Source organism: Leucopleurus acutus (genome assembly GCF_964270905.1).
Source record: "Leucopleurus acutus genome assembly, chromosome: 6".
NCBI lineage: Eukaryota > Metazoa > Chordata > Mammalia > Artiodactyla > Delphinidae > Leucopleurus > Leucopleurus acutus.
In genome coordinates, this window is record NC_139149.1 from 7,995,778 (window position 1) to 8,019,470 (window position 23,693).

At 34.3% G+C, this 23,693-nt stretch overlaps 1 protein-coding gene across 4 annotated transcripts in view; it reads left to right on the plus strand.

Annotated features, from left to right (window-relative positions):
- The window catches only part of MAP3K2 (mitogen-activated protein kinase kinase kinase 2), a 97,607-nt gene that overhangs the window by 56,558 nt on the left and 17,356 nt on the right, over positions 1-23,693 (plus strand). For 3 of the 4 annotated variants that reach the window (XM_082841707.1, XM_082841705.1, XM_082841706.1), the window contains exons 3-14: positions 4,004-4,122; positions 4,797-4,837; positions 6,352-6,451; positions 11,736-11,849; positions 12,022-12,109; positions 15,381-15,511; positions 16,446-16,525; positions 17,811-17,878; positions 18,055-18,147; positions 18,854-19,060; positions 20,497-20,645; positions 21,027-21,158. In XM_082841707.1, the coding sequence (XP_082697833.1) occupies positions 4,004-4,122; positions 4,797-4,837; positions 6,352-6,451; positions 11,736-11,849; positions 12,022-12,109; positions 15,381-15,511; positions 16,446-16,525; positions 17,811-17,878; positions 18,055-18,147; positions 18,854-19,060; positions 20,497-20,645; positions 21,027-21,158 (1,322 nt within the window). The remainder of the gene's footprint in view (positions 1-4,003; positions 4,123-4,796; positions 4,838-6,351; positions 6,452-11,735; positions 11,850-12,021; positions 12,110-15,380; positions 15,512-16,445; positions 16,526-17,810; positions 17,879-18,054; positions 18,148-18,853; positions 19,061-20,496; positions 20,646-21,026; positions 21,159-23,693) is intronic. The other variant, XM_082841708.1, reaches the window with a different exon arrangement.

Here is a 23,693-nt window from a genome sequence, read left to right on the forward strand (position 1 = left end):
CATAGTATGGACATTCAAAATAAACTGTTGAGATGGATTGTGATTTTCTTAGAACCTGATGGCCAGAGAGAATACTTGGTAAAGAAACCTGACTTTTAAAAATTGAATAAATGTTGAAGAATGAATTGTTATAATTACTCAACAGTGTAATAATATAGATAGGCTAAAGAAAATAGCTGCATAAAAATAATAAATCATGAAACTTTATAAAAGAATAGAGCAGTAAATCATTGGTGCTTGAAGAGGATATGTTTTACAACTCTTGTGAATTTCCTGTGGTGTCATAATGTTAATGGAAAGAGAGGCTAAAGTATGGGAATGGATTGTGGGTGTTCAGTTTCTATATCATTTTGTTTTCTTCTTTACTCTCTTTTCTTTCTTTTCTTCTCTTTTCTCCTTGGGGTTGAGCATTCCAATGTGAGGCAGCGATTGGACAGTGAAACACTAGAAAGAAATGGAGCAACTGGCCTGTCCTATCTTAAATGGGGAAAAATGGACTGGGTAGTTGGAAGCTAAGGTTTTAAACTTAGACCAGTATCTTATAACGGTATCTTAGTGCTGACATGTATTTGCCAATGTTTGTCTTTGTCACACTTTTCCTACCACTTGCTTAACAAATGTATCAATATTGGTCACTCGGATTTCCCTGGTTGGTGCAGTGGTTAAGAATCTGTCTGCTGGGGCTTCCCTGGTGGCGCAGTGGTTAAGAATCCACCTGCCAATGCAGGGGACATGGGTTCAAGCCCTGGGCCGGGAAGATCCCACATGCTGCAAAGCAACTAAGCCGGTGCGCCACAACTACTGAGCCTGCGCTCTAGAGCCCACAGGCCACAACTACTGAGCCCGTGAGCCACAACTCCTGAAGACCATACGTTCTAGACCCAGTGCTCTGCAACAAGAGAAGCCACTGCAATGAGAAGTCTGTGCACCACAACGAAGAGTAGCCCCCGCTCGCTGCAACTAGAGAAAGCCTGTGTGCAGTAACGAAGACGCAACGCAGCCAAAAATAAATTAATTAATTTAAAAAAATATATTAGTCACTTGTATATGTATATACATGGCATTTAGGCCAAGGAACTTTAATTTGTCTGTGTTCTTTAGTGGGAGGGCTAGCACACTTTCAGTGTGTCTACTCGTGGTAAGTGTGTAAAATAAACCTCCACCTTCCTACTTTCTAAATTTCTCTTCTACAGTCTCTTTTATTTATTTATTTAAAATTTTTTATTTTTGGCTGCGTTGGGTCTTCATTGCTGCACGCAGACTTTCTCTAGTTGCGGCAAGTGGGGGCTACTCTTCGTTGTGGTGCGCTGGCTTCTCTTGTGGAGCATGGGCTCTAGGCTCGTGGGCTCAGTAGTTGTGACTTGCCGGCTCTAGAGCACAGGCTCAGTAGTTGTGGCACGTGGGCTTAGTTGCTCCGCAGCATGTGGGATCTTCCCAGACCAGGGCTCGAACCCATGTCCCCTGCATTGGCAGGCAGATTCTTAACCACTGTGCTACCAGGGAAGCCCTACTTTCTCCTTTTTTAACCATGAGTGCAGTGCCATCATGTGGTCCAAATTCTCCACTTTTGTCACCTTCGCCTCCAATTCCAAATTGGATATCCTTTTACTGAATTCATACCAACTTTTCATTTTTGTTGCTCTCACTTGCAGTCTGAACTTTATATTAAATTGAATTACACCATACTTCTCAAATGATACTTATAGTATGCAAAGAACAGTCATTGCTTAAAAACATGTACAAAGCTAGTCACAAGAAACTGTGAATATTTAAAAGTGTGTCACAGATATTTGAATTTTTGATTGAAGATTTTCTCCTGTAGTTTTAAAGTAAAATAAGAATATAAGATATCAAGTTAAACATTGCTGATAAATTTTTTATTTGAAATTATTTCCCAAGTATTTTCCGGTTTTCTGCTCAACTCACTGTCCTTTTAACGTTTGTCAGAAATACACTGCTTCTCCTGTGTGACTGTTGGTCAGGCTCTGGGATCCTTCAAGCATCCTCTCTGCCATTTGGATCAACTCATGATCCTATGACGTTTATAACCTGTCTAATTTTCCTAGTACCTGTAACCACCATAGAGATTCTTAATAGAGTAAAACAGTCTAGGAATAGTTAGAACAGTGCTTGTAGTGTATGTTCACCACTTTGCTCGATCCTTTGGGGATTTGTTAGCTTACATCTTATCAAAAGTAAGTTACCTACTGGGTACTAATTTACCATCTGATTCTCCTTCATTCCAGAAAAAGAAGGAATTCAATTAAGTAACTCTTCAGTTGTATGTTATCTCCCTGAGAAGTTACTTTTATTCAAATGGCTCTCTTTACTTTTTTACCTGTACTGTAGAAGACGGTATTCATTTTTTTAAACACGGAAGTTAGTATATGTAAATGTGATAAGAGATTTAAGCCAAAGCCTTCCCAGGCATTTATTTATTTTGGTGTTATAATATTAAACATGTAATGTTAAACATTAAATATTGTGAAAATGCCTAAATTCAAGTGTTTAATGAAGAAAATAAAACATAGATATGTTTAAGAGTTTTCCTTTCCCCAGTATAGAATTAAGGGTCTTACTTTTCTTAAGAAGGTTACATCAGATAATTTTATTCCAGTTCAGATCATTTTCAACTTATTCTTTTTCTAAGGGAGGATTTATTTTTATCAATAAATGACATAATCTGGCTTGGACCCATATACAATACACCTGTTGTTATTACATTATACCCATCTGGCTCAGTTACTGTTTGGCTAAGCTAATATTATGTAGAAATTTTATTTTACAAAGAATACTTTGTGAAGGATTAAAATTTTCTCCAGACCTGGAATTTATTAACAAAACCTTTGGAGCCATTATTTTAATTTTAATATGCAAGTTTTTTTTTTACTGTAGAACAGAATATATTGAGTGTTATAAAAAATTAACATGTTAGAGAAGTCAGCTATTTGTGTGTTTGAAAGACTGATGAAGCCATTGACTTGCCACATTCTTTTTAATGACCTCCCTTTACAGGATAAAGCATGTTTTAACTGCTGCTCTGGAACATAAATTATTCTTCACCAAAATGGTTACATTTTAAAATGTAAGCTGTAAAGTCCCTCAGTTCCTTTATTTACCAATTGGTGATTATCATTAGTAGAGTTGATTTACTAGTGAAAATCAATTAAATTGTCTCTGAAGTTTTCCAGAGATCGTATAGTTGACATTACTAGGAGGCTCATGCTTATAGTCTTAGGAATCTTTGATGTGTTTGGAAGAGAGTAAAAGTTCATGGTTCATGATCCTTTCATTCAGTTTTATGGATTCATTACTTTTTTTCTTGCATTGTTACCTTTTAAGTTGTTAGTGGCTGAGACCATTAAATAGTTTGTCTGTTAAATGTAGTCTTGTTGAACCTTATGGTGAAGAAGTTAAAAAAAAAAAACACTTCCAAGTATCAGTATGGGTCTTCATCCACTGATAAAGCGTTTCTTTGTTTCTGACTTGAAGTATTGATGAAAGAGAAAAACTCTAAAAGGCATTCCATACTTTGAACATAAATGTTAAATAATGATGGTATTTATAGAAAGTTGTTTATTTTTTCCCCACTTGTTTTAATTAAGATTTTAGATGTCTTGTTGATGTTTTGTTTAGGTGTTGTAGAAAAGAATTTGTCATAACAGGGCTGTTTTGACTCATATGCTAGGATGTTACATCATTAGAAGCATCAGTATGACTTTACTTGCCTTATAAATGTCTCGTGTGAACACCTATGCGAGTAAGATGCAAGTGCTTGAGTCTAGTGCAGTTTTAATGTTACTTGTCTTCAGTTTTTAAATAACTAAATTTTTATTTCACCAAAATAGCAGGAGTGTAGGCATTGAAGATGTTCTAAGTGCATTTTTTGCATTAAATTAATGTATTTTTGCATTAAATTTTACTATAAATTTTTGTATTGGTGTCTATGATAAATACATATTGAAATTACAATTCTGTGTATATGTTATTTTAAAAATACCAGATGATCAGCAAGCTTTGAAGTCAATCATGCAAGATTTGGCTGTTCTTCATAAGGCCAGTCGACCAGCATTATCCTTACAGGAAACCAGAAAAGCAAAATCCTTATCACCAAAAAAGCAGGTATTTGTCTCAATAATATTTTAATAAATATATATTGTTATTCTATGAATTACTTTCTTTGAATATCCTAATTGTATAGAGGGTTTGTTTAAAGTGATTAGCTTTTACACTTTCTAATCAAGTATTTTGTTATTTGCATACATTTTTCCGTAGGGTGTCTGTTTTGTTTTGTTTTTTTAAATGGTAGTTTCATTTAATGTGGTAACTTCTCTCTAGAGTTGATATTTCATCCAATTCTTAAGGCATGTAACACGAGCAATGGTTTTTATTTAAAATAGTCTATTATTCTGTATATTTACAGATGAAGATCATTTTGATTCTTTTTAAATTAATTTTTATTGGAGTATCATATTAAATTTGTTTGGGATGTCTAACATAAAAAAGTGGAAATATAGTATTCTATATTGCCCTCTAACAGAATTAACAAATGTCGCAGACCCATGATGCCATCACTAATAGATCTTGGTGCTCCTTCCTGTTGAGCCCAGATTCAGCAGCCTAATTCTCAGCTCAGCTCTTTGGTAGACACTATCAATTGATTGGAGTTGACACTGAAAATGAAACCTCCTTCCCCCTCTGCTCTATTTTAAATGAGTGACTAAGAAAAAAAAAAGTGATTTAGAAATTCTGGAAATTTTATCTGATCTCTGAAGTGATTTATTATTTCATTACAGAATGATGTCCGAGTCAAATTTGAACACAGAGGAGAAAAAAGGTAAGGAAGGAAACATTATATGTCGGTTTATTGATATAATCAAATGCATGTCCTAGTTAAGACCATTAGAGGTTGTTTTTAGATTTTAATGAAGGTTCATGGCTTACAAATTGAGAATGGAATAGTCCTTGGTAACTGTAATGTGTACTTGGACTTAAGATAGAACCTGTCAAAATTCAGGCTAAACATCAGAAATGATTAATGTTTTTACTTTGCAGTACTAGGAAATAAATAAGGTCATTGCATAATGCAGTTTTAAATATTACTATTTTTTAAAATTTTTACTCAGTGGAAATTAAATGTATTTCTCCTTATTATATTGCATCGTCCCTTCAGATACTATATAGAATTTAGGTGCGTGGACTTAAATTCACAATTTTGATTATTCTCAAGAGACTTTAATCATATGACCTGTATTTAATTAATAACATTGAGGAAAGTGAGTTGGAATGGTGACTACAAATTACTTAGCGGAGGTGGAAGCCTAGCCTTCAACTGGGTATCTGTATCTCAGTGGAATGGTGGAAGTCATAGTAGTGGTGGTTGACAACAGAATTGCTAAACAAGACCTAATAGGAGTTAGAGAAGATGGGATTTTATTTCTATTATTAGTGTCTCATTAAATTAGTTTAATGAAAGATCTATCCATTTTAAGAAATTTTAAAAGGCTCATAAATCATACAACCTGAAGATGTAAAAATGATTTACACGGAGATGTTTAAAAAAAAGAGGGGGGGGACATACCAGATATACCATACATGTATTGTCCAATCTACTTTTTTCCTATTTACAATTCTTTATGGATATTTTCTCAGTTTTTTTTTTATTCATTGAGCACTGTTTATTGAGTACTTACTATATGCTAGGCTATGAAGGGAATAAAGTAAGTGAAATGGACATGATCCCTCCTGTTACAAAACCTACGGTCTAGTAGAGTAGTCTCCAAGCTTAGGTGCATGGTCCCCAGGGGCAACACAAGTCAATCCTTTGTGAAATACGAAAAGAATTCTAGAATTAAAAAATTTTAACTCTTTAAAGATATTTATCTGGGGGAGATGTGCTTACACGATATATATATGTGCTCAGAAATGTTGAGTTGATAAGGGTATAGGAATCAAAATTTGGATCCCTGGAGAACAGCTTTATTCTTTTTAACAGTTATGATGCATTTCATCGTATGGATGTCACATAATTAAGTTTAATCACTTTCCTCAGTGAACATTTTACATTGCTCTTTTATGTTCATATAACACTTGCAGCACAAATTATAAAGTACAGAACATTTAGAGAATTTCCTTTTTATAATTTTTATTAAGATAGAACAAACTTAAGAGTTCTTGAACTTTGTGTTGAAATATTGGTGCACTTGATCAAAAATGCACCATTGTAGTGTTTAAGTGAATGTTTACATTTTAACTTAATTTTATATTTCTCTATCCAAGCGATAACTGTTGCAAGTAAGTTATTTAACTATGCCTAAGAAAATAAAATATATAAAAATTCTGTCTATATAGAATCCTTCAGTTTCCCAGACCAGTTAAACTGGAAGATCTGAGGTCTAAAGCTAAAATTGCCTTTGGACAGTCTATGGACCTACATTATACCAATAATGAGGTAAACATGTACAGTTTAACTTTCAATAGTTCTTATTTTGGAAAACAGTGTGTTTATTTAAGAGATTGTTTTAGGATGGTTGTGCTTTTATTTGGGGCTTGATTAAGGATATGGTATTTTAGAGAGGAATAAGATAACAGAAGTAAATTTTAACTTATTAAAATGAGTTTTTTCATTGTGGAGGATATTGAAAGGTGCTACTGTGCAAATAATTGAGAATCTATTAAAGGAGGAAATATATGTATTACTTAGAGGTTTGCTGCTTATTTGTGTTTTATTTTTACTCTTTGTTCTTTATTGATGAACTCTTTTCTTTTCATACTGTATACTTGTCTACAGAGTCAACAGAGCTTTGGTAGTTGGACAGTTTAGTTAAAGCTTAAAGGATTACTTTCATGTTTTTAAGGACGTGATTAGATCATCATGTTTATGTTGGGGGTCAGTACGTGTAATCTTAAGGGCTCACTGTGGCATTCAGGAGCTCTGTGTTCTGGGGAATCCCTTTTGAACCTTCTGTAAAATGTGGATTGCAAATCTCTGAGATTTCTTTCAAGTCCTGTGATCTCAGATCAAGATCTTGAGACTTAAAAAATTTTAGGGACAGTTTAGTTAATTGGTTAATTTGTTATTGTTCCCTGTCGAAAAATAGTGTTGAATTTGCCAGGCATGATGGCTATGATTTATGAATTACAGCCCCTCATGGAGTTTATAGACTTGTGGTAGAAGCAGACAGTTAATAATTGATTTGTTTAAATATGTGAAGTTCTTTGAAGGAAATGCATAAAGTGTTATGATAAAGGATAAAGGCAAGGGCAGTAGGTGTCCTATTTAGGTAGTACTAAGGAAGAGCTGAATGAGGTGGTAATATTTAATTGTTGAGATTTGAAGTATGAAAAGCCAACCCTGCAAAGAGTTTGAGGGGAACAACATTCCTGACAGAGAGAGCAGCTTGAGAGCAGAGCACACAGAGATCCTAAGATGGAAAAGACTTGTGTGTCAGGAGTAGAAAAAGTGTCAGTGGGAATGGAGTGACAGTGGAAAGTTCAGTAAAAATTAATTTGAGAAAATGTGAAAGTACTTTGCAAATGTTAAAGCATTGTGCTAATAAAAATATTTGAAATATTAGATTTTCAAATGAATTATTGTTATTTTAAAGCAAAAGAACATGCTAATGTAGCTTGTCTAAAGAAACCACTTATAGCTGAAAGTGGAAAATATTTTGATAAAGTAAAAATCCATATCCAAATAATATTTCTGAACAAAGTGATGAGTATTATACTGTGGTAATACCTTAAAATGTTATTTTTCAAATACTTTTTTGGGTTTTCAGTTAGCCATGAACACCTCTTGTTGCCTGGCCCTATCATGATACTTGTTTCTGTTTGTGCTGGCCTGATTTCCATCTGCCAGCCCCTGAGACGCTGAGGGCTTTTCAGAGGTATGGCTGAAGGGTGTAAGCTGAAGTACATATGGCGGTGGGGAATTGGGATTGGCGATATGAGGCTCAAGGATGTGGTGGGAGGTGGGGATGGATGGGCCCCACTTACCCATGGTGGTAACTAGCTGGATAGGATACCCTTTATGGGGCTCCTTCTCTCCCCTGTCTTCCCCGTTCCCCGATCAGTGTTTCCTAGTATCTTTTATAAACATACTTGAATCTTTATCTCATGTTATGATTCTGAGGAACCCAGTTATATCTTTGTTTTGGTTTTGTTTGGTCTAAAATTGTATCATGGAAAACTTTCAAATGCCAAGATATATTGACTACAATATTGTCTTGATCTGTGAGCTTAGTAGTTCTGTCAAGAAAAATGAAGTTAGTTTGACATGATTTGTTCATATTGTACCTGTCTGAGCTCCTAAAATTGCTGTTTCCTTTCTGAGTTCTCCCAATTTGTTTATAGGCATACCTTGGAGATACTGCAGGTTCAGTTCCAGACCACTACAATAAAGTGACTATTGCAATGCAACTAGTCACATGAATTGTTTGGTTTCCCAGTGCATATAAAAGTTATGCTTACATTATAATATAGTCTCTTAAATGTGCAATAGCATTATGTCTAAAAGAAAATCTTAATGATACTTTTATTGCTAAAAAATTCTAACCATCATCTTAGCCTTCAGCAAACTGTAATCTTTTTGTAATAGTAACATCAAAGATCACTGATCATAGATCACCATAACAATTATAATAATAATGAAAAAGTTTGAAATATTTGGAAGAATTACCAAAATGTGACACAGAGACATAAGGGGAGTAAATGCTGTTGGAGAAATGGTGCCAGTAGACTTGCGGCAGGGGTGCCACAGACCTTCAATTTGTAAAAAACACGGTATCTGAAGTGCAGTAAAGTGAAGCACACTAAAACAAGGGGTGCCTGCGTATAATTTTTTCTAGGGCTTTCTTGAGGATTGACATCAAGCTAATTGATCTGTAGTTTTAGGAACCCTCTCCCATTGTCTAAAAATTGGAAAATTTTCTTTTTCTCATGCTTTCTAAAGGATTTCTGAGAGTGGTTTTGCCATTATGCTGGGTGGCCTCTTGGCAGAAATGTGGTGGAGGAGGCACTGGGGTAACATTACATTGTTTAAAATTGTCTTGCAACTCTGAGTTTCTGTGAGAATCTGTGATTCTGTAAGTTAACCATGTCCTGATTCACATCATGACAAGCCCAGGGCATGTCCTTGGACATTGGGGGCACTAGGGAAAGACTTAACAAGGGGTATTAGTTTCGTGGACTTGTAGACAAGCTAAAAACTCATTTAGACTGCTTGTTTTTCCAGTTCTATAAATATTTTTTTGTCGTGTGATATAAAATCCTCTGTTCTAAAAGACTATAAACTTCTGGTTTGCCAGAATTGAAACAAGCAAATTTAAGCTGGGATTGGTTGGATCTGTGAGTTAGGCTACTTTTTATCTAATAAAGTGTCGGGTTTGTGTGTATTGTCAGAGGAGATAAATGCAGGCAAAAGTAAGTAGGTTTTCTAAGACCTTTTCCATTTTAGATAGGTAGAGGAGGACAAGCCTTTTTATGGGCAGTTTTCATGTTTCACTATGTAAAGTTAGGAAGATAATTAACTTATTTCAAACTTAGGTTCTATTTAACGGGGTTTTGGACTTAATTTTTAGTTTCCTTTCCAGAAATGATTTTTATTAACATACAACTGGATTTATCAGTAATAAGCCAGAGGCAAATAGATTTTATGAATGAGGCCAAAATGAATTTACCAAGCAGGGAAATATTGGGTGACTTATTTAGTATAATTTAGGTAGGGTGGGACTTGTTCGTGACTTTTAGTCCTTGTTTTAAAATTTGTAATAAGTGATCTCAGCACATATGAGGGATTACATCAGCGATATAGACAGTAGTCCAGGCTGCCACTCCAGGTACTCCAGAATGTCCAGATTTCACTTTCGTAAGCTAAAGAAGAGCGGAATCATTTATGTTCATACTTTGTTACTGTGATTTAAATTAGTGTCTTTTCCTTCCAAAGCAGCAGTATCTTGGAGAAGTAAACAATCCAATTATAAATAATGTGTAGCTAAAGTAAACATTCAGGTTTCCCCCTAAATGAAAAGTTGGCAGAACAATCCTCTTCATTGCTTTAAAATGTTTTCTAGTGCTTAAAATATAATTTACAAACTATTAAAGATGGGAACAAGGTGTACCAATATGGCTCATGATTGATAGGAAAATGAAAGGAATTTAATTAAGTAGATCAGACTTGTTCTATGATGCCAAACAGTTAATATTCTTTTTTTTATTAGAAAAAATTCTCACAGAGAAAAAAAGGCCTGATAGTAGCTAAATTGTGACAGTATAAAACTAGCTATATGAACAGAAATTGGGAATATAATTTCAAGTACAGAGTAAGTAAATGTAAGCAGATTGTATGATGTAATTCACATTAGTTCTGCTTTGTATTTGTGTCTGGCAGCCTTTCTTAAAACAAGGAATAGTTTTCATAAAGAAATCTATGGAGAATGAATGCACACCACGTCAGCTAGTGGGTTTGGGTGCAGATGAAGCTTTAACCCTATGATATTTATTAAACAATATTTACCAAGTATTTGGTTTTTGATGTGCTCTGTGTTCATTGCTGGCTTAGCGGGGGAGTCCTTACCCGCAAGGTATTTGTACCGTAGAGGACCCTTAACTAACTACGCCTTTACGTTTGATTGGCTTATATACTGTGTTAGTTAGTGCCGGCTCACAAGTATGGAATATGTTCACTTGTTTTTATTCTGTCCTTTCCATGGAACGGAATGTACTTTGAAGATTATTGACAAAGTCATCTTAAGCTACTAAGTTTACTTTTTTTTTTTTTTTTTGGTGGTACGTGGGCCTCTCACCGCTGCGGCCTCTCCTGTTGCGGGGCACAGGCTCCGGACGGGCAGGCCCAGCGGCTATGGCTCACGGGCCCAGCCGCTCCGCGGCACGTGGGATCCTCCCGGACCGGGGCACGAACCCACGTCCCCCGCATCGGCAGGCGGACGCTCAACCACTACGCCACCAGGGAAGCCCCTAAGTTTACATTTTTAAAAAAAGAAGTATTTTGTTTAGTAGTATGAATCATGCTTTTTCCTCACAGGCTGTTCAGGTGCTTTTGTCCCTTATAACATCTGATCCATGAGAGGACTAATGAAAGCAAATTTCAGCATTCAGGGGTTACTGTAGGATGGCTCACCCATTTAGCTTACTTGTTTTAGACTGTAGTGGTCAAGTCAGAGATAAGAGTGCCAGGTAGGCTGTAGATTGCAGGTACATTACTGGTGGCACCCCTCCATGGCACCCCTCCACGGCATGCTCATTGTATTTTGTATGTTGGTAAGCATACCGGCTGAGGACGAGAATCTGTGGTTGCTATAAAAAAAGTAAAACTTTCATCAGTGCAGATAAAAGAGAGTACTTTTATTTTACATAGTTTTTGTGTATGTTCCTTAATGCTGTTTTGAGGTAAAGATTTTATAACTTAAGTTTAATAATATTATGGAAATATCCTAGAAAACTGATCTTTAATCTTTAAATATGTTTTCTAGAAGAATTTAATGTTCAGTAAAGAAAAAAAATTATTAATCCATATTCATTTTATGATTTTAGTGATGGTAGGATGGGAAGAGCGAAACAATCTAGATAACATGTATTCATTCAGAATTTCATTATACTGACAAATCAAAGAGCAAGGTATTTTGAGATTTATAATTCCATAGTAATGGAGATGCTCCTGGGAGGACTTGACCTGGTGAGATGGCTGCACAATTTCTATGTTCCCTTTTGTTTAGTTGGTGATTCCATTAACCACCCAAGATGACTTGGACAAAGCTGTGGAACTGCTGGATCGTAGTATTCATATGAAGAGCCTCAAAATATTACTTGTAATAAATGGAAGTACACAGGTATGAATTGGGATTTTGTTTTTTCAGTGAGGATTATAGGATTTATGCTTGTAAAAGTCAATATATGAAACATAGTTACCTAGAATGCCTGGGTTATATTTGGTAGGGGAAAGGATTCTGATTAAAGCCCTAAAGGGGAAGAATAGCATGAATCTTCTTTTTTTCTTCGTAGGCTACTAATTTAGAGCCATTGCCATCACTAGAAGATTTGGATAACACAGTATTTGGAGCAGAGAGGAAAAAAAGACTTTCTATAGTAGGTAAGAAAGCTAGCGTCGAAATCATGAAATGGGTGATTTCTTGGTTTCATCTCCATCCTTTAAGGTAGGGCAACACCTAAACATAATCCTGATAAATTGCAGCCTATCTCTGTACTCTTTGTAATTTAGTTCAGTTAACTATGTTCTGGTATCTGATGTCCCTTGAAAAGTTAATGTCAAGTATTACACGATTAGCAGTCTCCAGTTTAAATATTTCCTTTCTTAAGATACCCAGGGTATTTTGATGTTTAACAAGTTATAAGGAAACCTCAAGAGCGTTTTAATTGTAGAAATAAGCTGAAGGGAAAAAAATTAAAAGAAGTAATTCTAACATATTAAAATTAATGGATGGACTAAGTTCATAAACCTTTCTCTAAGTTTTAGTTATTGCCAAGAATGCTACCAAAATAAAGATTGCTAAGAATTTCCAGATTATGTTTTATAATTACTTTATTAGTCATTAAAAATACACTTATATTTACGTTTATGGTAAAAAGAAAAACGGATCCTGTGTGCTTTTTTTTTTTTTTTTTTAAAGGAGGCCTATTAGGCATAGGCTGGGCAGAGGTGCTCTGAACTCCCCAGTTCTGTGCATCTTCTTCAATTTGTATAAAACATTGATAATCTACATTTTTATATGATAAAAACATTTCATTGCTCGAAAATGGGTATTAAAGATAGCATGAAAACATATGTGAGGGATGGATTTAAAGGGGGAAGTAGGAGACATAAAACAGATGAATAGGGAGAAGCAGGAAGGGAATCTAAGACTGGTGATAGAAGAGGATTGTTAGTAATGAAAGAAAAGATTAAATTAGCATGTGAACCAACCAGAAAATCTGTTATTCATCTTCTGTTTTGGTACCCAAAAGCTTTTTTACGACTACTTCCTTCTAAGTGTCTGTCTTTTGTCTTACTTTGGGTTTCAGAAGTGTTGGAAGTATGAACAGCAGAGATAATATACAAGTAAAATAAAAATTGCTTGTCTTCATTTGGATGTATTTTGATATAATTTAAATTTTTGATGAAAGAACATTAGGGGTACCTGAATTCAAATTCCAGCTCTATAATTAACCTGAGACCAATAACATTGTCCTCATCTTTAAATCATGGGATTGTTGTAGCAGTCAATTGAGAGAACACTTTTTTTTCTTTTTGATAAATTTATTTATTTTTGGCTGCATTGGGTCTTCATTGCTGCGCATGGGCTTTCTCTAGGTGCGGTGAGTGGGGGCTACTCTTCCTGGTGGTGCCTGGGCTTCTCATCCTGGTGGCTTCTCTTGTTGCAGAGCACGGGGCTCTAGGTGCACGGGCTTCAGTAGTTGTGGCGCAAGGGCTCAGTAGTTGTGGCGCACGGGCTCTAGAGCGCAGGCCCAGTAGTTGTGGTGCATGGGCTTAGTTGCTCCGCGGCATGTGGGATCTTCCCAGACCCAGGCTCAAACCTGTGTCCCCTGCATTGGCAAGCAGATTCTTAACCACTGCACCACCAGGGAAGTCCCTGAGAGAACACTTTTAAACTACATTTTGCTTTTCAAACTAGAAAGCATGACTATTATTAATCATACATTTCTTTATCCTTTTTCTTATCATTATAGTACCTATCATTTTAAAGTAAAAAATTGCTAATTCATCTTAGTTGCATTAGACAGAACAAGCTAAATACATTAGTTAAATTGACATTTTAAATTCATTTTGATTTAAAACTGTACTGAATGTCTCACTCTTATTCTACTAATAAATATTCTTGTTTGACTTCAGTGCCAGCATAAGAAGAAACTGGAAATTGTAAAGTATAAAATTTACTAGTCTTTTCTTGGCACCTCTTTAAACTTGAAATGGCTTTGGTAGATATGACCATTATCTTTTTTCCTTATTTATTGATCATTATCTCCTTCAATTATTTTTACAAAAGATAGAGGAAGAACTTCCTTTGGGATGGGAGTATATGCTGGTGTGGAGGTTTTGACCAAGAGTGCATTGGTATACCTATTAATAACAAAGTTTCAAAAAAATGGGTTATCAAATAAGAAGATGAAGAAATTTTCTAAGCTTTTTTTCTTCCTTGTCTGCTTCAAATAATGAGTATATTTATCTTCGTTTATAAATAGGGGCGTATGGAAGAAATAAAAATATTAGGGACATTGTGATCATAGTTGTTACAAAGCCCACATCAACCACTGACTCAATAGTTCCTAATAATTTTGGAGTCCCGTGTAGAAAAATTATCTTTTTCATGCATATCTCTTGATAATCATTTTGTTCTCTTTCTCCCTATCTCTTCACTAACAAATGCCGACACGTATTTACAGTGACCCCTTACATGAGGCAAAAGCCTTTTTTGCTTTAAATCTGACCAGAACTCAAATGCTCACATGATTTCATCATATCGTTTTTATAGTTTAATTTCAAAAAATAAGGAGGAAAGCTGAGAAAACTATGTTAATAAACATAGCATAATTAGACGAACTGTATTAGATTCTCTAATTTTCTAAAGTATGAATAAATTTAAATTCCAGGAATATGGCTTGCCACCAAAAGCTAATTTTAAGTACCCAAGAATAAAGTCCAGGATTCCAAATTGGAAACATTCTAATGTTGACTAAATGACTAAGAAGTAACCTCACTTTAGGTTTCTAAAGATTAAAGAGCGGCAATGGAAAGAACATCATGTAGACAGATGTGCACAGCATATGTTCATTATGAATAATTTTGCCATCACAACACCCTTGCAAAGGAGAGATTTAGTCCCATGTTTACAGATGAGGAAACAGGTTCATGGCGATTGGATAACTTTCCCAAAGACGCAGAGCTGGTAAAAACTGGAACTGAGATTTAAATTGAGGTTAGACTGTAAAGTCCATATTCTTTCCACTACATCATGATGCCTTCCATAAATTACATTAAAGGGTAACATATACCAGGGTACAGGTGACCTTTGGAAGTGCAGAAGCAGTGGCATTTATCTAAAAATCTTTATTATCAATACAATACTCATAATGCAGTTGTCAGCAGTCAGAAGAACATACCACCTAATAAATATATGTGAATATTACAATAAGGTTAATAATTACAGTAGGTGGGAGTTTAGGAAGGAATGAAAACATTTGAAGTTTTACAGACAAGAGTGCTCTGATAAGCTTTAATAAAAACTAGATTTCAGTTGCTAAAAGCATTCGTATTATAGTCCAGAAATTTTGAGTGTATATTTATTTAAAACAAGAATTGGTTCCCTGCTGGAATTTATAAAATCATATAATTTTTCTCCTTTGAGGTCCCACTAGTAGAGATAGAAGCTCCCCTCCCCCTGGATACATTCCAGATGAATTACACCAGGTTGCCCGGAATGGGTCATTTACCAGTATCAACAGTGAAGGAGAGTTCATTCCAGAGAGCATGGACCAAGTAAGCAAAATTTGGATGTGGTTTTTAATTTCATTTAAAGGGATGTTGTCAGGGAATAGTGTGGTTTGGCAGGTATATGGAGGAGGGGGTATTTGTTTTACCTCTTCTCCAATCCCATATCTTCCTTTATAAGCGAACGAAATAGTAGAAATACAGGAAAAACCCCACTAATTTACATGTGTCTGTGTGCATTCATGTATAAAGAAAGGTGGAATAAGGCTGATTTTCTTATGTTGCTCATCCCTAAGTGAATGAATGCATTTGTTTATAATCCTGGGATTAACATTCGGATTTTTTTAAATTAACATTTGAAAGACACAGTAAAACTATAAATATTTAACTTTGTGAAGCTGAGGTTTGTCTACTTTCTAAAACATTTAAAAATGTTTTTTAAAGTTTTGTGGTATTGAAGTATTTTCATGGATTTGCTATTGTTTTCTTAACATTAAATTGGCTGCTTATATTATTACAGGAGTTTACATTTTCTAATAATGTAGCAGTCATGGTGTCATTTGTTTCAATTTGGGTGGTGCCTTTGTTCAGTTTTCAGTAAACAAAATTATGTGAAGTGTTTTAGCTTTTAATTATTTAGATAATAATCCAGAGAGAAAGAAATAGAAAATTCCTATTTTTCTGTTAGGAAATTTTGAAGTTGTAGCCTACCTACAAGGACAACTACTTTTAAAACATTTAAAAATGAATAACTCTGGGGATGACTGCTGTTGGATATGGATTTTCTTTTTTGGGTACTGAAAGTGTTCTGAGATTATGGTGAGGGTTATACATTCTCAGTATTAACCACTGAACTGCACTGTATGCTTTAAGTGGGTGAATTTTATGATACATGAATTATATCTCAATAAAGCTGTTTTTAAAAAACAGTAACTTCTGGTTATATCATGCAGACTCAAGGTGGACCCATTTATTTTTCTAGATGCTGGACCCATTATCTTTAAGCAGCCCTGAAAATTCTGGCTCAGGAAGTTGTCCATCACTTGATAGCCCTCTGGATGGGTAATGTTGATTGTAGTTTTTGTTTTTTAATATATGTGGGTAAATATGCATATATATAACATGTCGAAGTATCAACTCTTCTGTGTTACATTCAGAGGAATGTAGTTGATACTCATCTATACTTACGGCAAATTGATTTTTTCAGTTTGGACAAATTTCTTAACTTCATGGGCTCAGTATCTTTTTTAGTTAAAATGATATCTGATTATAATATTCTGAGTTCCTTGCTAAATTGTGTTTGAAACTAAAGGCAAACTTAGAATTTATGTACGTTTACTTTTAAACCTGTGTTGGTGAAACTGCTGTCAAATTTTTCATAATAGGTTTTGTTTTAGAGATTCTTGAGTTGTTGCACCTGTTCGGGATTACGTTCATTCTGGCACCAAATTATAAATAACATATATTCTTGGTAGTTATGTCCCAGTATTTTGGTCAATTAAAGTTTAAGTACTTTTGTGAGACAGCTGTTCAGGAATATAAGCTGGGACAAGTTGCATCTGTGAATTTTTGGTTACAAGTGCTCCCTCTCTCTTGGTCTCAGTCGGACAGTGTTCACCTGTAGCATGCAAAGTCAATATCTTTATTAAGATCATGACCTATTTAATCTCTGGAATTGCTCTATGAAAGCAAATTTGGAAAATATGACTAATATTGTATGGAACTTTACGTTTAATTTTTTGTTACCCATATACATGAAACCTTTGTCTGTGCCCATGTCTATCTCAAGATAGATATTTAAAACATTTAAGAAATTCAGGGAAATTGTGTTGTGAAAGCTATATATTGAGTACTTAATATTTGAAAGACAGTGTCCTGAGGTAGATAAGTATAAAATTGATGAGTTAGACATTATTATCTCCTTGTTATAAATGCAGAAATAGTCTCAGAAAGGTGATTTGCCAAGGTTGCAATAGCTAGTTTAAGTGGCAGAGCTAGGATTGAAACACAGGTGTTTCCATGCATCTGTAATTCCAAAATATATCATTCTTACCACTGTACTCTGTGGGTTAATTTTAAAAGCCAGGCTTTTTGCGGTGCATGTACCAAATAAGTGTTTGAAAAGAAGTTCCCCCTTTCTCAGTTAATGTTTCAGAGAGAGCATATATATGTGTATATATATGTATGTGTGTGTGTATATATGTATGTATACATAAAATATGTTGTTTTATATATGTATGTATGTATATATACACATACATACAGATAGATATTGGTATTGCATAAAGATTTTTTTTAATGCCTTAAATATTTTGTCTTAAAATAACAAGACTTTTTCTACTTTTAGAGAGAGCTATCCAAAATCACGAATGCCTAGGGCCCAGAGCTACCCAGATAATCATCAGGAATTTTCAGGTTAGACTGTTCACATTCTAAATGTTTAAATGTTATGTCATTGAATAATCTTTTGGCTGGGAGGGCAAGGGAACTTTTTAAAATAATCAAATAAAAATGAGTAAAAGTGTTTTTCATCATTGGAAATATTTGACTTTTGTATAACTTGTATACAACTTTCTTGTGTGTCTTAATAGACTATGATAACCCTATCTTTGAGAAATTTGGAAAAGGAGGAACATATCCAAGAAGGTATCATGTTTCATATCATCATCAAGACTATAATGATGGTAAGTTTATTAGATCAAAGAACACAACAGTTTGTTAAAAATCTCAGAAACAATAAAAAAACTTGTTCCTATATCACTTAGTTTTCTGCTTAAAACTTTTTTTAAAGATATTGGATCATAATTAAAACTACAATAACAGCTTTATGCCAACTTACCTCATAATACTTATCTTTCCCTTAGAAAAAAGAAAGGAGTAGTTAAAAATGGTATTAATTAGAAAATTATTCCTTGATGTTGAAATGCATACTTGCATTGTCCTCTTAAGGAAAAAAATTGCTGCCTATAAACTTTGCAATTTTTATTTTGTATTTTAAATCATTACTGGAAATAAGAATAAATATATTTTTTCTCCTTTTTATACAAAACTGAGGGAGTTCTATGCTTTTATGAATGTGTGTGTGTTAACATGAGAGGTTATTTGAATTTATATTCAGATTCTGTTTCTTTTTTCCCCACTTTTCTTTTCTGCTTTCACTTTTCTTTGTATTTTTATTTTTTACTTCATGATTCAGTGTTAACAAAGATATTTCTTTGCACTCTTAAAAAATACTACTCTTTTTAAGTTTAAAACATATAATCATATAATTGCTGTTTTAGTTTCTTAGCCTAGTCACAGAACAAATTTCTCTTACGTTACAAATTTTAAATACTTTTAATTATAATATATTAATAAAAGTTGCAAGGTAATTCTGTTTTCACTCTGTAGGTCGTAAAACTTTTCCAAGAGCTAGAAGGACCCAGGGGACCAGCTTCCGGTCTCCTGTGAGTTTCAGTCCTACAGACCACTCCTTAAGCACTAGTAGTGGAAGCAGTATCTTTACCCCAGAGTATGATGAGAGTCGAATAAGAAGAAGGGGAAGTGACATAGACAATCCTACTTTGACTGTAATGGACATCAGCCCACCCAGCCGCTGTGAGTAATAGAAATTGGCATAGTGAAATGTGTAGCAGAGCCTTTGCAGAATTTTATAGTATTAAAAAAGAATAAATACCAAGCCAGTCTTCACAGGGAGACCAGAATCTCAAAAGAGGTAAAAATGGTATTTCTAAAGGTGGTTGTAATGTCAGGTATAAGCATGGTATTACTGCTATTACTTTAAATGATTCTGTCCTTTGCTTTTATTAGGAAAATTGTTACCAATTAGTCATTCATTCATTCATTCCACATATCCTTATTGAGTGCTTAGCTCTGAGATTTCAAATATGGCCTCTAAGATGTAATCTAATGGGGATAATGATGTGCATAGGAATTCACCAGTTAAGGAGGTGACATGTGCAAGAGGCCATGATATTTTCTGAAAATGGGGAATAGTTCATCTTTGGCTGAAGTAGAGGGTATCTTACTTGAAACAGTGGAAGTAGAATTAGAATGGTAACTAAGGCCGGATTGTAAAGTATTTGAACTTTATCATGTAAGCAATGTATGAAAGGTTCATGCTCAAAGATATTTATTGCAACAATATTTTTATACTCTGAATTCCTCTCTTTTGTGCTAGTGTTGTCATATTTTACTTTCACATCTGCGACTCGCACTACATTGCTGCTATTTTTGCCTTAGACAACTATATTTTAAAGTGATTAAAAATAGGAGAAGAATGTCTTTTAAATATACCTCCAGTTTATTTCTGTAGATCTTTATGTAGATCCAAGATTCTGTCAGGTATCAAATTCCTTTTGCCCAAAGAATTGTTTTTAACCTTTTCTTGTAGTACGAGTCTACTGGTAATAAATTCTTTCAGCTTTTGTTTGTTTGAAAAACTCATATTTCTCCTTTATTTTTGAAAGATATATTTTTCTGAGTATAGAGTTCTGGGCAATTTTTTTTTTCTTCCAGCACTTTAAAGTTATTTCTCCATTGTCTTCTGGCTTGTATACTTTCTGAGGAGAAGTCTGCTGTATTTCTTATCTTTATTCCTCTGTATATAGTGTGCTTTTTCCCCCACTGGGAAAGATCTTTCAAGATCTCCTCTTGTTAGAATGAGAGCGATGGTCTTTCCAGCTTTCTACATTGTAGGCAGTTGAAAAACTAATTACAGATATTACTGCAATAAAGATTAGAAGTAGTGCATCTTACATAATCAGTGGCATCTTAAATTGAGTGAAAGATGCTATTACGTTTATAATCAGGTGAAAAAAAATCTCATTGGAAAAAATTAGTCATAGGGATCTGAACCTTGTTTGGGTTTAGCATTCTTACAGTTTTCAAAGATGATGATCATTATGAATTTGGATGAACATGATTTTCCCTTAATATCCAAGCATATTCAATTAAGGATATCAATAATGCAGTAGTCCTTAACCATTGTGTGCCATGGGGCGATTCCATTTTAAGAAAATGTTCTTTTTTAGCACCTCGTGCTCCAACCAACTGGAGATTGGGCAAGCTGCTTGGCCAGGGAGCCTTTGGCAGGGTCTACCTCTGTTATGATGTTGATACAGGAAGAGAATTGGCTGTTAAGCAAGTTCAGTTTGACCCAGATAGCCCTGAGACCAGCAAGGTAAGAATCACTGCATAAGCTACTTTGTCACATTATAAGAAGCATTTTTACTAAAATAAGTATAACACATAATAGAATTTTTTGTTTTTCCTCAATGCAAATTATTTGCCAAAGAAACAGATAACTGGATATGTTTGTTTACTTTGTACTATGGATTTTTCTCTTTTAGTACTCAGTTATATTCCTAATGTGATTTAGTGTTGCTTTAGCATACCATCAAGGACTGTTACAAAAGTTATTATTGTTTAGAGACTTTAAAATGTTTATTCCTTGGGAAGTGAAAATTTCAGATTGAAATCACCTTGATGGTCCATGAAGTTAGAATTTTTTTGCTTTTACTAGCAATGCTGTAAAGACTTAACAGTGAGTTCTGTCTTTCAGGAAGTAAATGCACTTGAGTGTGAAATTCAGTTGTTGAAAAACTTGCTGCATGAGCGAATTGTTCAGTATTATGGCTGTTTGAGGGATCCCCAAGAAAAAACACTTTCCATATTTATGGAATATATGCCAGGGGTAAGTTAGTACATCCTTTGAAAATAGAGATATTCTGTTTAAAGTCTTAGTTGAGAATAAAGAAAAACAACAAAACTTTGATTATAAAATGTTAAGGACATTTTGGAAGAGTTTTAAATGAGAACTGGGTAATATAATTTTATTTTCTGTCTTCTTCATCTATCTTTGTATTTTTTAACTTGTTTTTTAAAAATACTAAAGTATACTAAAATAGGTTACAGACATCATAGCAGTCTATACTCAAGATTTCCCTAAATGCCCTAAAAATAACCTGTAATAACTGGTTTATCCAAACCAGGACTCAGTCCAGGACCACACATTACATTTTGCTGCTATGTCTCTTATTCCTCTTTTAATCTAGAACAGTTTTAGGTGACAGATTTGACAAAGAGACCAAGCTATTGGTGCTTTGTGACCACCTCGAGGGGTGGGATAGAGAGGGTGGGAGGAAGACGCAAGAGGGAGGAGATATGGGGATATACACATAGGTATAGCTGATTCACTTTGTTATAAAGCAGAAACTAACACACCATTGTAAAGCAATTATACTCCAATAAAGACGTTAAGAAAAAAAAAAGAAAGAGACCAAACTAGTTGTTCTGTTGACCGTCTCATCTCATAGATTTCTCCCCTTGCATCCTCATGGTGGTGTTTAGTTTGTTCGTTTATCCCTATATTTCCTGTAAACTCCAAGTTAGATCTAAAATCTAAATTATATTCAAATTCAGCATTTATTCGCATGCATCCTAAATGATGCTGTGCATCCCATTAGGAGACATACAATTTCTGGTTGTTCTACTGGTAGTGATGCTAAGATGGACTGCTTGACTAGGGTGATTGACGTCCTGATTCTTCCATTGTAAAGTTTTGTTTTTTCCTGAAGACGAGAAAGTAATCTGGGCTTACAGCAGTGGCACATAGGAATATCCAGTTCCTTTTCAACCATCCAGCTAATGTTTTTAACACAGATTGTTAGTCATTGCCTGAGTCAGTAATTTCATTGGGAGGTGAAAAATGTGATTTGCAAAAAACTCTGTCATTCCTTCTTCATTATTTTTAGTATTTGTAGAGTATATTCTAATACTAATGATTTTCAAGATGGTGGTATATTTACTCACTTAAAAATACATTCATTCTTACAATAGGCAGTATATGTTAGAAAAAGGCTTGATTTATGGGTCTTTAAGGAAATAGCTTATTAGAATTGTATGTAGAATGTACAGGTTGCAGTTTGATCTTGTGGATCAGTATCTCATAGTACAGTTGTCCCTTGGTATCCCCAGGGAATTGGTTCCAGGACTTCCCACGGCTATCAAAATCCAAAGATGCTCAAGTCCTTTATATAATGGTGCAGTATTTTTTGCATATAAGCTACGCATATCCTCCCATATACTTTGTCATCTCTTAATTACTTATAATAACTAATACACTGTAAATGCTATGTAAATAGTTACAACTACAATGTAAATGCTATGTAAATAGTTGCCAGGGCAGCAAATTCAAGTTTCGCTTTTTGGAACTTTCTGGAATTTTTTTTTCCAGATATTTTCAATCAGCAGTTGGTTGAATCCCCAGATGAGAGGCCTGTGGATACAGGCCGATTGTAATGGTCTTAACACATCCTCAGTCTTACAACAACAGCAACAGTAAATTTTACTTTGATTTTTATCTTCATGAATAATTGTTTATAGGGACACCACTGTTATTCATCATTGCTATTTTTTATTTTCAAAGATTATGTTGGCAGTGTAAATTGCTTTTTAAAATTTAGTCTACAGCAGTAATCCAAAAGAAGGAGAAAGCTGTGAACTTTTATTTTAGTACTATCTGTGATGGAAAAAGTGGAAATATCAATTCCCCCAGTGGAAGTAAATTATGATGGCATTGTCTAAGACAGTATATATTAAAAATTAAAATTCTGAAGCCCATGTAGCAAAGTTGGAGGAATTACTTAGAGGATAAGAATATAAAATGCTTTTTAATATTAATGATATTTTAAAAGTATCTGTATTTGGACAAGAACAGAAGAAACTTAGAAAAATGAAAATGTATTATGTTGGGATTGTGATTGACTTTTCTCTTATTCAGATTCCCATTACTGTTTGTGCAACAAATATTTAAATTAAAAATAAGGAAATAACTATGAATAAATGTGAATAGAGACCCAGACTGTTGAAGATAAAATTAATTAAAATGACTCATTGGTTAGAACCAGTTTACATCGCAAATGGAGATATGGGTAATCTTTATATATTTAGCAATCTTAAGACTAAACTAGGACTATTCAGGAAGAGGCGTTAGATCATGTTTCTCATTAGGTTTTGTAAAGGCAGCTGTCTTTTCAAAGTCTAGGTTATCACTCCTTGAATTTGAAAAGCATGTTACTAAATTAATGATAGTTCACTGGCAATCTAAATGAATTATGTGTACGGCAAGCCCATGGCATACATGGGATGGACGTAGATGTTCCTAGACTTTCCTGAATCTCCAAGTCTGTAAATGATGCTGTATAATTTCTTTCATTAAATTTGATAT